This window comes from Saccopteryx bilineata, chromosome 4, assembly GCF_036850765.1.
Source record: "Saccopteryx bilineata isolate mSacBil1 chromosome 4, mSacBil1_pri_phased_curated, whole genome shotgun sequence".
Classification (NCBI taxonomy): domain Eukaryota; kingdom Metazoa; phylum Chordata; class Mammalia; order Chiroptera; family Emballonuridae; genus Saccopteryx; species Saccopteryx bilineata.
Genome location: NC_089493.1, coordinates 273,764,438 through 273,780,356, shown reverse-complemented (window position 1 = coordinate 273,780,356; position 15,919 = coordinate 273,764,438). Strand labels below are relative to the sequence as shown.

The following is a 15,919-nucleotide window of genomic DNA, read 5'->3' as shown; positions in this document are numbered from 1 at the left end:
GGCCACAAAATAAATTTTTAAAATGGCTTCACAGCTGGTTTTTTGTTTTTTTTTTTCACCTGAAAAATTAGTCGACATAAGTAGCCATGGCCCTGGGCTGGGTTGCTCAGTGAACAGAGCATCATCATGACAGACTGCGGTTGCAGGTTCATTCTCTGGTCAGGGCACATACAAGAGGCAACCAATTGGAACGAGTCAATGCTTCTCTGGCCCTTACCCCTCTCAAATCAGTGGGGGAATAAAATAGCCATGATGAGAACCATTAAGATTAGGCCTGACCTGTGGTGGCGCAGTGGATAAAGCGTCAACTTGGAAACACTGAGGTTGCTGGTTCAAAACCCTGGCTTGCCTGGTCAAGGCACATATGGGAGTTGATGCTTCCTGCTCCTCCCCCTTCTCTCTCTCTCTCTTTCTCTCTCTCCCCCCTCTCTAAAATGAATAAATAAATAAAAAGATTTATTAAAAAAAAAAAAAAAAAAGATTAAATGAGATAGGCCTGACCAGGCAGTGGCGCAGTGGATAGAGTGTCAGACTGGGACGCGGAAGACCCAGGTTGGAGACACCGAGGTCGCCAGCTTGAGCACAGGCTCATCTGGTTTGAGCAAGGCTCACCAGCTTGAGCCCAAGATCGCTGGCTTGAGCAAGGGGTCACTCTTTGCTGTAGTCCCCCAGTCAAGGCACATATAAGAAAACAATCAATGAACTAAAGTGCCGCAACGAAGCATTGATGCTTCTCATCTGTCTTCCTTTCTGTTTGTCCCTATCTGTCCCTCTGTCACACACACAAAAAAAGAATTAAATGATACACCATGAAGCTTGGTTCCATGCCTGGCACATAATAAGCACTACAATCTTAAGGTATTTGTATGTTTAGGAGGGAAAAAGGTAGAAGTATATAATACATGTTCCTTTTTAAGATTTATGGTGCAAGTGACATTTAACCTGGCTCTTAGGAACCTGTTTGGGGGGCAAGGCATTCCAGGTGGGGTGAGCCACAAGCAAAGGCTTGGGGTGGGGGGCAGGGACACACAATGTCTAGGATTTAGGACTGGCAGGTATGTTTTGGGAAGGAGTGGATTACTGGAAAGCAAAGTGAGAGTCGGGTTTTGTCATCAGGGTCAGAAATGGAAAGTCAACTTAACCTGGGGTAAAGGACAAAAAAAAAACTGGGATGGAGGCTACCCAAGAGACAACTCTGCCTGGCCCACAGCACAGTGCTCCTCTCTCCAGCAGTCACTGGAGGCACCAGCACCAGGAGGTAAGCAGCCTCCACATGAGCACAGTGACGTGCTGCTACGGGGAGGCCGTCCTCGGTGTCAGCTTTCTTGACCCGAAGACAAAATCGGATTCTCACTTGGCTTTCCAGTCTAATCCACTCCTTCCCAAAACATACCTGCCAGTCTAAATCCTAGACACCCTGTGTCACACCTGGGGCCTGTCCCTCCACCTTTCTTGCTCCTCTAAAATCAATAAAAATCTTGCCCTGGTTGGATAGCTCAGTTGGTTAGAGCATTGTAGAGGCCCAGGAACTAAGACAAGAGAGCATCATCCCAAGGCACAGAGGTTGCCAGTTCAATCCCCAGTCAGGGCACATGCAGGAATGATGTTCGTCTCTTCCTCTCAAATCAATAAAAAATAAATTCTTTTAAAGAATTCAACTTACTGGGTCTCAGAAACATGACTAAAGCCATCTGCTCCCTAACACAATATGTATTATTTCATCAACTGGTCACCCAATTTTTCCATCCCTAATCACTTCAAAGGACAGTGGACCCATTATCTTGCCTGTTTTAGTATTTTTAACCAGTGCCGTACCCACTTGAGATGATTCATTCAACAGGTACTCATTGAGGCCTCCCGAGTCAGGAATCATCTAGGCACCAGAAACAAGTTAACAAAAACATGGCCCGTCCTCCCAGAGCTTACAATCTTGACAGTAAGAGAGACAATTACCAATCAGCTCTTTGAAGATTCTTCTGGACCCACCTGTGCCTGACAAATACCATTGTATCTATGACTGTCAAGTGCTTGATCTGCTGAATGCCCCCCCCCCAAAAACATGCTAATTCCTCATGGCCTTCCAAATATCAGAGGCCTCAAACCAGGACATGTGTCTCTCAACTTGCTTTCATTTCTAACATTTAAGCAGGTGGAGCCTACCAGATGGGATCGTTACTCACATCTGTCAAATCTTTGGCATGCCGACCTGTTACCCAGGTCTGACAGCAGGCCCTTCTATCAGAAAGTTACGTAAGTTACTGAATGCTGGCCCTGGCCGTTTTACATGCTCTCATTTAGCAAGCCCATGAGGTAGGTTCTCCCTTTCTATAGAACAAGGGGACTCAGTTATCACTTGCAGGAGAAACACCATCTCACACCAGGTCAGTGATGATGTCACATCCCCATCCATGCTGAAATAAGAGTGCTCACTGAGAACTACTTGACGCACCAGATAAGAGTAGCCCTGTAGGATAGTTACCAAAATAATCCTGATGGGTAACAGTGAAAACATACTTTTCTGGAAAAACAAATCAAACCTATACATCAGACAGCTGTTAGCACCTGAGACCACATCCTACTAGTTTTACTGGATTATTTGGTGATCAGGCCTGCAAGCTAGCCTGATTTCTCTTTGGTCCACACGACAATGAAGAAGTACCTGCTCTCGTTTTCTGTGAGGCTGTGAGCTTCCCCACTCATTCCATCCCCATGCCAGGCACACAGCTGGCCAGGTGCGGTTCCTCTTGGTTCTCTTCCAAGCCTCCCTTCTCCTTGGCCAACCCAGTCCCAAGCCAGTCCTACCAAAATTCAAGAGGCTAGACCATGCTGTCCAATACGGAACAGCAGCCACATGTGGTGATTAAAAGTAGCTACTAGCCCCAAGTAAGGTGTGCTTTAAGTGAAAATAAATGTACAACATATAGGATTTCCAAGACTTATTACAAAGAGCAAAATTCCATTCATTTCATATGAATTACATATTAAAAATTTTAACATTCTGAACACAAAATTTTTTTAAAAAATCAATCCCAATGGTCTCTTTGCTACTGTGGCTACTAAAAAGTTGAAGTACACACGGAGCTCGTCACACCTGTCCTGGACAGCAGTGCTGTTACAGAAGGGGAGCGGAGCCCTGTCTACTTCACAGAAGCCACTCTGCCCTCTTTGGTGGTCAAGCTCTTTAGAAGCACTTCCCAGGGGAAGGGGTCCAGCAAACTCCTTCACCCCAATTCCAGAAACAGACCTGTAACAGGTTTACAGTAACACTGGTTTAAAAAAGATGTTTCGTTTTTTAAAATGCCATTTTACAAACACATAGTGCTTAAATGTGGCTGACATGCCACCCAAATTTACTTTGAGATGAGTCTCAGTGAGCTGTGGGCTCTAGCTGTCTTCCTGCTTGCTTCCTTATTCGCACTAACTGACAAAGTTAACCACACATTTCAGGGCAGTTAACAACAGTGCATGGAATGAATATTGTCAAGCTAAAATCAGGAAAGGCACCACTCCTTCCAGGGTTGACTTAAGACTCCAGGAAAGGGACAGCTTCACCACCGGGACCCTAACCCAGATTCACCCATCCAGGGCCAGACACCTTCCTCTGCTGAGCCATCAGCATGCTGGTCGTTACAAGTCAAGACTTTCGTGTTCACTTCAGGAAAACAGCATTCACCAATTACCCAAGGCTGCACACGCCGCAGGAGCTCTTGCTACTCTGCTGTCACGTTCAAAACAACCGAGTGAAGCACCAGAGTCCTTTGAGGCATTTTATTTGCATATATGTATTACATCCCTAGAAAAAGAATCCCAGGATTTTCCCTCCTGTGTGTTTTCGTCTTGCTTCTTCATGGTCCATGATGCCCGCTGAGGTTGTCAGTACAATGAAACTATGGGAGTTAAAAAAAAAAAAATACTGGTGAGTTTTTCCTAAAGACTAAAGAGTTCAACATAAAGCCAAGTTCTGGAACAGAAAAGTATCAACATTCATCAGTGACTAACACTGCCTACACAAGCTGGCAGTGTGCAGGCAGGTATGACTTCTGAACCGAAGACTCAAACCCAGAGGACCTCAGCCACACACACTCACACAGCCCTGCCCTGGGCTGACACTGAGAAATACAATTAAGCTTAAAGGAAAACAAAGACTGTATATATCCGTAAATCTTCAAAAACTTTCTGCTCTCAAGTAAGGAGACATGGAGTTTAAAGCATCAAAGTGCTGCTTATACACTTGATGGAACGGTTTCTGCCACATAACCATACATATGACCACAGGCAAACTATTGTACAGACAGTCACTTGGACAATGGGAGTCCCACCTGGCCTATCATGTGGGTTACTATAGTGTTCATGATAAAACATATAATACAGTGCGGTCCCTCGTCTACTGCAGGGGTTAGGTTCCAAAACCCCCTGCAATAGGTGAAAATCCACAAAGTAGCAACCTTATACTTATTTTATTATTTACATATATTGTAAGGCTTTATAAACCTCACCACTCTTATAAACCTTTCTCATACTGTTATTAACCTTTCTCACATTTATTTTGCTTATTTTACCACAAAAAATAAATATATAAAAATACCTATACACCACAAAATCCTGCAATATAGCGAAAAATCCACAATACAAAATTAGCTATATACAATTTAAAAATCCACAATACAACCCTGACCAGTTGGCTCAGCAGTAGAGCATTGGCCCAGCATGTAGAAGTCCAGGGTTTGATTCCTGGTCAGGGCACACAGGAGAAGCACCCATCTGCTTCTCCACCCTTCCCCCTCCTTCCTCTCTCTCTCTCTCTTCCCCTCCAGCAGCCAAGGCTCCACTGGAGCAAAGTCGGCCCAGGTTTTGAGGACGGCTCCATGACCTCCACCTCACACACTAGAATGGCTCCGGCTGCAACGGAGCAATTCCCCTCATGGGCAAAGCATCGCCCCCTAGTGGGATTGCTGGGTGGATCTCGGTTGGGCACATAAAGAAATCTGTCTCTCTGCCTCCCTGCTTCTCACTTCAGAGAAGAAAAAAAAAACTGTGCGATACAGTGAGAGCTCGAAAAGTGAACCACGATATGGCAAGGGACAACTGTATATGTGAAGCATCAGAATTAGGATCACAATTACAATCAGAAATGACTGATTCCAGCCTGACCAGGCGGTGGCACAGTGGATAGAGCGTCGGACTGGGATGCCAAGGACCCAGGTTTGAGACCCCAAGGTCGCCAGCTTGAGGACGGGCTCATCTGGTTTTAGCAAAAGCTCACCAGCTTGGACTCAAGGTCACTAGCTCTAGCAAGGGGTTACTCGGTCTGCTGAAGGCCCGCGGTCAAGGAACATATGAGAAAGCAATCAATGAACAACTGAAGTGTTGCAATGTGCAACGAAAAACTAATGATTGATGCTTCTCATCTCTCTGTTCCTGTCTGTCTGTCCCCGTCTATCCCTCTCTCTCTCTCTCCTGTCTCTGTAAAAAAAAAAAAAAGACTGGTTCCTAACACTATACCTGTTATAAAGTAACCACCGAGAGTAAATCCAACCATATCACCAAACAGGATTAGGGGGCTTAAATTAACATAGAAAGTGCTATGTTAAACCCTAAAGTACTTTATCAGAATGAAATCAGGTGATAATATAACTTGTAATAGAACTATTACCACTTTTACAGATGAAGATATCAAGGCTATGATTAGCCCAAGGATTCATAGCTTGAAAGTAAGAAAATAAGGATTTGAACTCAGCCTCTTACCAAGGATGACGATTTTCAAACTGAGTTTCCCCAGAGGCCTAGGGTTAAGTGACTGGACCACAGGAAGGGATCACATCAAACATAAACATGAACTATGTGCACTGAACCAGAAGAGCAGACATGAAAGGATTCACAAATCTGCTGTCTCAGCCTCAACTCTCAAAGCCTCTCACAATTTGAATCCTAACACTAACAGTAAAATGTGGCAACCAGTGATCTAAACCCTTGAGTCAAGCTGGCTGGGAGCACAATTACTATTGCTATAACAAAAAGCAAAACTCAGCTCAAGTCAAACTGCATCAGAGCGATCCTTAGCATTAACTTATTTTAAACGAGGAAAATCAACTCACCCAAACTGACGGGACGGAAGCAGGTTGTTCTGCCATTTTTCTAGATCTTTGAGTTGCACATCAAATCTGGGGCTGATTACTCCACACTGTAAAAGCATGAGACATAACAGTTTACACTTCACCAGTAACAGAGAAACAGTAACACAAGACAGACTCGGCCCTGGCTGGTTGGCTCAGTGGTGGAGCGTCGGCCTGGCGTGCGGGGGACCCGGGTTCGACTCCCGGCCAGGGCACATAGGAGAAGTGCCCATTTGCTTCTCCACCCCCATCCCCTCCTTCCTCTCTGTCTCTCTCTTCCCCTCCCGCAGCCAAGGCTCCATTGGAGCAAAGATGGCCCGGGCGCTGGGGATGGCTCCTTGGCCTCTGCCCCAGGCGCTGGAGTGGCTCTGGTCGCGGCAGAGCGTCGCCCCTGGTGGGCGTGCCGGGTGGATCCCGGTCGGGCGCATGCAGGAGTCTGTCTGACTGTCTCTCCCCGTTTCCAGCTTCAGAGAAATACAAAAAAAAAAAAAAAAAAAAAAAGACAGACTTATAATTGCAGAGCAGTCACATACACCAACCAACTCGCCATTTAATGGGTAACTGTTCTGTGCAATATTTGATGTAAACGCCATTTGAACAAATATACTGAATCATGCCTATGCCAGCCCAAAGACAGAAAGCAAAGTATTGAGAAGGTCAGGTCACCAGTGTGAGCCCACCCTTCAAGACATAAAAAGTTGTCATAGAACAAAGTCTTAGGCAAATAAAATTGTAGTCAAACTTTTACACAGTAAGGCTATAAAATGAACGTGTAGGGTTCTCAACTCCTTCACTTACAGAGTAAATATGCAAAATATTAGAAAAGAAACCAGCTCCACAGGCACAACACTGAAATCTAAGAACACCTCCACACCAATGATGCATCTCTAGACATTTCCGAGGCATACTATCCTACTATCCCGGCAAACTTTTCCAAACTAAGCGGACAAATGGATGAGAAGCAGAACGAGCAGAGAGCTTAACGTTACCCCACCTGTTTGCTATTAAGACATAGAAACTGTCCTTCCAGTGACAGCTCTCCAAGCCAAAGCACAGTACTTCAACCACTCCATCATATACAAACCCTAAAACACAATACACGTTCAAACATCCACTAAACTAACAAGCTACATGAGCTTACCCATGGGTTCATACAAGGTCTCTGACTAAATCAGTGGGCTTTAGAAAACGGAACCTGGGGAGACAAAAAGCCTATTTAATTAGAACCCAATATGAACCCCCTGCATACATCAGTGCTCTACAAATCACTAGCACACCTACAACTATCACCGCAGACAGGTTCCCACTATTCACACAGAAAAATGATCATATGAGCACACTCAGTAGTTCTATCAAAGTGTAAACTCCTGAGGGCTAAGAAAGCAGGTAGACAGTTGTGTGCACACCCACACAAGACATTAAAAAATTCCAAGATGCGTAACAGTAAACTAAAGATTATGAGGTTAGAATTTACTCATGTTCTAGAGCAGTTATACTTCCCTAGATAGAGATCTGAACCCATGGAAATAGAAAATGGGCCTCTCAGGACCAAATGCCCTATGCTAGAAGCCTACTCAGGTAGGTACTCCTTTTTATAACATTATTCTATCAACTAGGAGGTCATTAATTGTCCAGGGCAATCTCACACCAGATGGAAAAATACGAGAGAGAAAACCAGCTTCCTCCAAGCAGCCTTCAATGAAAGAAAGGTCTTTCGAAGGCTGGCACTCCACAGCACCCAGCGTGTTTATTCCCGCAGAAAACTCACCCTCATTCAGTTAGAATTCAAGGAGCACACCCTTCCCAAACCAGTTTTAGCTAAACAGGATGAGATCAAGGCCAGAATTTTCTTAACTAATCCGCAGTCTTTAAACACTACCTTTTCCCCAGCCCACATTTCCACAGTAAGAGTACATCCATCTCTGCATGAAAGAAACAGGCAAAAATGAGGAAGACTGAAATTCAGATAAACTGAATACTGAAGTCTGTTTTGCCCCAAGTCAGCTAAGTGGCAGGGCCTAGATTTCAACTACCTCTTATCCAGAATTCTTCAAACTAATATGCCACAAAACAAGAATGCCACAAATGAGTTCCATTAGGGAAATGCTTCTTTCAAACTCATTTCTCAAGCTACTATGGACAGCAAATGTCAAGAAGAATTTGGTATGCAGCACTTCTCAAACTTGAAGGTTTTTGTTTTTCTTTTCTAAAAATTTTTACATAAATGCACTCTTCTGCAGGAGAGTTTTAGAGGTGCTATAAAACTATGTCCCCTGCCAGTTATAAGCAGCTGAGACCCAGAGCTCAGGGTCTCAGCTTCCAAATTCCTAAAACAGGAAAACACTGACTGACACACCTTCTACTTCAAGAATCTAACTTCCTTTGGGGCTGCAGTCCAATAGTTTTAACTAGAACAAGACATACTCGAAGTTACCCTTAAAACCCCTTCAAATCTCTCATAAAAGCTTCACCTCCAGCAGTTTTCATCCAACACTAAGCATTCAGTAAGTAAGTTCACTCTATAGGGAGCAGCTGTACAAGAAATTGTTGGACAAAGAAACAACCTTACACCAATCCACCTGACCTCTGCCTCTACCAGGACTCAGTAACCTGGAACTATTCCTCTCCCCCAATCTGGGTTGGACTACAAGATCTCAGACTCCCTGCAAATCTCTGAAAGCTACAAACATGAATGGAGAGCAGGAGAGCAGCTCAGGGACCCTGACCAGCTTCCAGATACCTGCCCCAAAATACCTGAAACCAGTTAAATGACAGTCAAATTCATCAAATAAATCCACTAGGTTATACTAGCAACGTGAACTAAAAGGAACACAGCCCTCGTACCGCTTACGCCAGCAAAAAGAGAAGTATTATTATTAAAAGACTTCCAGCCTCCAGACTGTAAGAAATACATTTCTGTTGTTTACAGGCATATACGGAGAACCCTATTCTATTTTTAAAACACCCAACACAATCACTGAGAAGGACAAAAGTTGTTTACACTGAGCATCAATGCAGGTTCAACCAGAGAGACAGGCACTGTACCATCTAAGATTCAAATACCGGTTAAGTTTCACCCCAACTCTGCTGTATCTCCCCTCAGACACCACACACAGTACTCCACAAACACCAGCTCGACTAACAATTCTAGAGCGAGTGCAACCCTGCAGAACAAATGAAGCAAAATATGATATAAAATGTAATGATTTTAATCAATTCCTAAAGCAACAGTCTTCATCCAAGTAGGTAAAACGAGCACACCACCACTATTCGGTTTTACAAGGGCAATTACAACGCATCAACACCATGTTAGATAATTCTTAAATGTGGAAATTCTTACCTTGTTTAACCTGCCTGTGAGGTTCACAACAATTTTCCCAGCCCTGTGGTCATCAATAATTTCAAACTCGCCAATATAACCTACAGAACATAAGTGACTATTAAATGGCAGATTATCGACCTGACAGACCTGAGTATTTATGCTCTTCTAGATTGCCTGCTGTTTGCCTGCTAGATTATTTTCCCTCATCTCAGTTATTATTTCTCTAGGCAGTTTAGGTAGACAGTAGCTCTGTATCAGAAGTAGTTTTTACAGCCCAATAAGTAATATTTAAAATTCAGGAACAGTTCCCAAAACCCTCCCTGCAATTCTTCAAAGTAGGTTTTCCTCCTTTCCCCTTCATAGCTCCTCACTCCCTGAGGCCACCTTGGGCTCTAGACGAGCAGCAGTCCGCCCCATCCCAAGGAGCCCTTTCAATGACATACTGCAGCTGAAGGCCCATTTTTAACTTCCACTTAGCAGCATGGGGCAACAGTCACAAACTTCGTTCCTCCTTTCAACAGTCCTAACCTACTCAGTGTTTCTCGAACAGCCTCCTCTTCCCAGACTATGCCCCTTCCAGTCCTTAGGAGTCAATCGCAGATGTTCCCCAGTATTGCCAACACTCTGATCCCCCATCCTCCCTGTACTCACGCCCACAATTTCTACAGCACCCATTCCTTAGCTGTCTTTTTACATCAAGACGTGAAACACAGGACTTACCATGCTTCATCATCACAGTTAGAAACCGGACGATGACTTTGGAGCACGGCCTAATGAGAACCTGGCGTTTGCCTCTCTTCTCGGCATTGTTGATACTCTTGAGAGCATCGGCCAGGACATTCATGCGCACCATTATGGCTGTTCAAGGGAAAATACAACCAGTTTACCATCATTGCCAACAGCAGCCACCCAATCAGTCCACATCCTTTCCTCCCCTATCATGACCAAATTTCCCTTTCCCTAAGCAAGCTGGTTCCCCAGTACCCCCGGCGAATATGTCAGCTACCAAAATGAAAATATCAGAAACTGTGGGTCACTGACTCAGAACGGGAACTGAGAGCCACCAACGTTTACCTGCCTTCTGATACCCAGCATCGTCCTTTCAACCAACTAATTTAACATCAGCCTTGTCCTAATAAACAAAAAATACTACTTTTCACCTAACGCATAACTATAAAAATAAAACGCCCGGCCCTGGCCGGACAGCTCAGTTTGTGGGAGCGTCCTCCCGAAGCAGAGGTTGACAGTTTGATCCCCGGGTCACATACAGGAACAGACGCATGTTTCTGTCTCTCTTCTCCCCCCTCTCTCGCCAAAAATCAACGAATAAATTTAAAAAAAATAAAAGTGAAAATAGTAAAACGCCTGTCTTTGTGCCATGTAAAATTGTGTCCAGCAGCATGCGTTATCACAGTGGCAAACAGAAACGTTTTACATGCACAAGAATGGGCTCCATCCCAATGGGCACGAAATACTCGAACATAAAAAGTTTTGAGAAGTTTTGTAAAACTAAGGATGGAGTGCTGGCTTCAAGCGCCAACAGGAGGGATCTAACCTGCTTCCCCCCACGCTCAACCGAACTGTCTGAGTGGAAACCCTGAACCCCTGAAAGTCCAGGCTGGTTCCCAACAAACTGCCACCCCAAGCAGTATTCCCAGCCGGGGGTCCTCAAGCTCCCCCAAGCTCCCCAAGCTCCCGGCGCGTCCACAGTAATGCACGGCCCACGACAGCCCCGGTTCCCGACGCTCCCCGCCGTCCGGAGGCAAGGCGCTACCTCAGCCACTGCCAGAGATCCTGGCGCCGCCGACCAAACCGGGATTACCACCTCTCGGGGTGGTCGAAAGCGCCGGTTCCGCCAGTGCCGCGGCCTGCGCCCTGCAAGCCAGCTCCCGAGTATTGAGCATGGGGCGACCGAGCACGACTCTCCCCTATGCCTGTCCCGGTCCCCTCAAGGACAGCATCCCCGGTCCGGACATGCCCCGGCATCCTCGCAGAGCACAGAAATCGAGTCCCAAAAAGCAGGATGGCACAGATTGCCGACGGATGGTGCTAGATCGCTCAGAAAGAAGTACTCACCGGCACGGAAAGATGGCGGAAAGAGGAAGGGAGGGGGGAGTGCACGGAGTTATGGGAAGCGGAGAGGCTATCGCGAGATTTTCAAAGCACCGCCAGGAAAAGAGGAGAAAAAAAAAAGAACACCTAGAGGAAGGAGGCGGGTAAAGGGCGGAGCCTCTTCAGGGGTGGGCAATAGAGAGTCGATAATATCGACCTTCCCGTGTGAGGCCATGGAAAGAGGCATTAGTAGGAGAAACCAACAAAATTGACAAGGTCCTAAATATTTGCTCATTTTTTTTTCTTTTTTTTCTTTTCGAAGCTGGAAATGGGGAGGCATTCAGACAGACTCCCGCATGCGCCCGACCAGGATCCACCTGGCATGCCCACCAGGGGGCGATGCTCTGCCCATCTGGGGTGTTTCTCTATTGCAACCAGAGTCATTCTAGCGCCTGAGGCAGAGGCCATCTTTGCTCCAATGGAGCCTCAGCTGCGGGAGGGGAAGAGAGAGACAGAGAGGAAGGAGAGGAGGAGGGGTGGAGAAGCAGATGGGCGCTTCTCCTGTGTGCCCTGGCTGAGAATCGAACCTGGGACTCCTGCATGCCAGGCCGATGCTCTACCACTGAGCCAACCGGCCAGGGCCATATTGGTCATTTTTATTGAAATAACTGTTCACCATTTAGAACAAATTTTGATACTGTGTATTTACAGTGTCTCTGGAAGGAGCCACAGAAATCAATAATTGCCTATACGGTGGGCATTAGGAACTAGGATGGAAGACTTGCTCTTCTCTCCACACAATTTTTTTTTATTGTTTGAAACGTGTATAGATTACATTTTCAAAGCAGTCAAAAATATTTTTTTAAATCGGTGGTTCCTTTCTGACTCTCCTTAAATCTTAGAAATTATTTACTAGGGCTCCAAACATTTCTTTCGAGTTCTGGGAAACAGTTTGGAAGAGCGTCTCTAATGTTTCAAAATAAACACAGGATTCCAAGTAGGTGACTTTTATCTGCTCTTCTGCACCCGTATAAGAACCAATATGTGGGCCCCGGCCAGTTGGCTCTGTGGGCCGGCACGCACAAGTCCCGGGTTTGATTCCCGGTCAGGCCACACAGGAGAAGCGCCCATCTGCTTCTCCACCCCTCCCCCTCTCCTTCCTCTCTGTCTCTCTCTTCCTCTCTCGCAGCGAAGGATCCCTTGGAGCAAAGTTGGCCCAGGCACTGAGGATGGCTCCATGGCCTCTGCCTCAGGTGCTAGAATGGCTCTGGTTGCAATGGAACAAGGCCCCAGATGGGCAGAGCATCGCCTCCCGGTGGGCATGCCAGGTGGATCCTGGTCGGGCTCATCTGGGAGTCTGACTGCCTCCCCACTTCTCACTTCAGAAAAATACAAAAAAGAAAAAAAAAAGAAAAAGAACCAATTTATGTATGTCTCTTATCCTCTTTGAACCTTCCCCACATATAAACCAAGGATAATATTAATAATAATAACAATACCTGCCTCTTCTAAGTTATTGTGAGAGTCAGGTGAGATTACGGTAACACGTCTGTCCCAAAGTAGATGCTCAGTATATTTCCACAACGGAAAGAGAGGGAATTGTAACTACTGCTTGAAGCTCAAGCGTCCAATTACCAGGAAGGTAGTAAATTCTCCCTCCTCCCTGGAGCTGCGTGACCGAAGCGAGTTACCTAATATCTGAAATATTTGCAATAGCCTCCTTACCTCGCTGCTTCCACCCTAACTCTGCTCCACCGTTCCTGTCTTAGGACAGCCAGAATGACCTTTTGAAAACTGAAATTGGTCAGACCATGCACTTCCTAAGGGCTCCCATCAAATTCAAATCCTTTACCAAGTTTACAGGGGCCTCCCTGAAGTGCACACCTGCCTCTTTGCAACACACACCAGACCCCATCTCCCATCATTCTCCCCTGGCTTGCTTTCCCACAGATATTCCAAGCCTACTCTACCTCAGGGCTTTCGCATTTGCTTTTTACTCTAATTTGAACATTCCCCCCCTGGTTAGCCAGGTGACTTGCTCCCTGGCTTTCTTCAGATCTCTTTTCAATCACACCAACCCTATGGCCCTACTTACTTTTTCTGAAACATTAGAGATGTATTTCTTTTCTGTCCCCATTAAGTTCCATGCAAGTATGGACTTAGCTTTGTTCACCACTGTACTCATAGCTTCCAGAGAAGCTCTTGCATATAGTAGGCCCTGGATATATAATATGATGAATAAATGAATGAGCAGATCAGTTTCCCCATCTGTTAAACAGAGAAACTACCAATCACTTCAAGTGGCTATGTGGATAAATGAAATAATCCATAAAAAAGATTAACACAAAATCTGGCAAAGTGAGTGCTCATCAACATTGACATTTAGAGCCTCGGCCAGAGGTGGATTTAATGGCAGGCACAAAGGGCGCATGCTGTGGGCCCCGACTTCTGAAGGGCCCCGCAAAACCTCAACTTTACACTTTTTTTTAATGTAAAGGGCCCAGTATTTTCTTCTGCGCCCAGAGCCTCAACCAATCTTAATCCACCTCTGGCCTCAGCCTACCACACCCTTGCTTCTCAAATTCTAAGTGAAACCCAGGAGAGCATAGCTCCCAATCTGGACCTCTCAGGGATATAGAATTCTCTGGTTAAAAATATAAAGTCTAAAAAAATTTTAAATTAAATTAAAAAATATATATATAGCCTGACCGGGCGGTGGCGCAGTGGATAGAGCGTCGGACTGGGATGCGGAGGACCCAGGTTCAAGACCCTGAGGTCACCAGCTTGAGCGCGGGCTCATCTGGTTTGAGCAAAGCCACCAGCTTGAGCCCAAGGTCGCTGGCTTGAGCAAGGAGTTACTCGGTCTGCTGAAGGCCCGCGGTCAAGGCACATATGAGAGGGCAATCAATGAACAACTAAAGTGCTGCAACAAGGAATTGATGCTTCTCATCTCTCTTCCTTTCTATCTGTCTGTCCCTCTTTCTGCTGTCTCTTTTTCTCTCTCTCACGAAAAACAAAACAAAAAACCATATGGAATTCACTTTGAGGGCTTTAGCAACCATGGTGAGTTAAGTGAATAAACCCACTTCACTGTCTACCATAAATAGAAAAATAGCACCATCTAATATCTCTTTCATTCATCTATCCATTCATTGAGCAAACATCAAAATATTAAGTGCCAGGTGGTGAGAGGCCAAAAATATTTTCCTGCCCTTAAGAGGTGCAGATCACAGTAGGGGAGGCAGGACTCTATATGATAATAAATACCCAGTGTGCCATAGAGGAGACCAATACGAAGTGCTGTAGAAAGGCAGAGGTGGCCTGAGAGGGTGCTAAAGCTTTCACAGAGGAAGTGCAGTCTAATCTGTCACGAAGAGTACCAACAATACCAATTAGTGACTGCCACTAATTGCTTCTTGTAGATTTACTGAATCCTCAAAACAACAAATGTGATTATATACTGCCCCTATGAGATCTATACTATTACCCCCATTTCACAAATGAGAAGATAAAGTTCAAACTTAAATGGACTCAATCTTAAAATTTTTAGTTTTAAAAGTCAAAGCAACAAAAAAGCAAAGTGGCTACTTAACTAAGGTACTCGATAAATACCTTGGTGGGGTTTGGATTTAGGTCTACCTGACCCCAAAACATAGGGTGTATGGGCAGTAAATATTCTAAGCTTACAACAGCTCCAAGAACGAGGGTGGCACGCAATAAAGACGAACAGAAATCTCAAGAGTGACTGGGTTGGAATTGGGAAATAGGGTCGAGTGGAACTGGAGCAGAGGGCCATGGATAAACTACTTTAGAAGTTTGTGATTTATGCTGTGGGCGAACTGGAACCTGCTGAGGGCTTCGCATAGGATCATAATCTGATTGTTAAATAGCAACCGTGTGGAAGGTGAACTGGCATTAATTCACCTCTCCTCAAACCTCCCAAATTTTGACTCTTTAGGCACAACTAATTTCAAATGGCCTCCTTTCGACATTTTGTGATCACTGGAGTGGTAAGTCCACTGTTGGTGGTGATGCCAAGGGAGGTTTTGGAGGACTATTGCTGTGGCCAGAGCTGGCACAGGCTAGCCAGGCTAGCATGGAAAGGAAGCCAGCCAGTGAGCCTGAGCTGAGATGTAATCACAGCTGCATGGTAGAAATCCTGCACTTCAAAGTACTGGGTGACCAACAGTGGTGACTGCGTTGAGATTTCCCTTTTCTGGAAGTTACCAAATCTCCAGGAGGCTCCAAACATTTTTTAATTAAATCTGCTCCCAGGATCCACAAAGTATAGACACTGAGGCCCAATGATAAAACATCCAATTTGAGCTCTAAAGTAAAAAAATGTTTATAAAGTCACTCACCAATTACTTACTGAGCATCCCACGTGCCCTGGGTAGAGGTGCGCATGGCAGGCAGCTCTCCCTGGAGCCTG

General features: G+C 45.4%; 1 protein-coding gene across 1 annotated transcript; it reads right to left on the bottom strand.

The window, feature by feature from the left end:
- Positions 1-3,753: 3,753 nt before the first annotated feature.
- Positions 3,754-11,611, bottom strand: RPS15A (ribosomal protein S15a). The gene is made up of 5 exons (XM_066274753.1): positions 11,512-11,611; positions 10,156-10,293; positions 9,454-9,533; positions 6,096-6,181; positions 3,754-3,887 (listed from the first exon to the last, which is right to left on the bottom strand). Exons 2-5 carry the CDS (start codon positions 10,286-10,288, stop codon positions 3,794-3,796), a joined length of 393 nt encoding a protein of 130 aa, XP_066130850.1. The 5' UTR covers positions 10,289-10,293; positions 11,512-11,611; the 3' UTR covers positions 3,754-3,793.
- Positions 11,612-15,919: the final 4,308 nt, after the last annotated feature.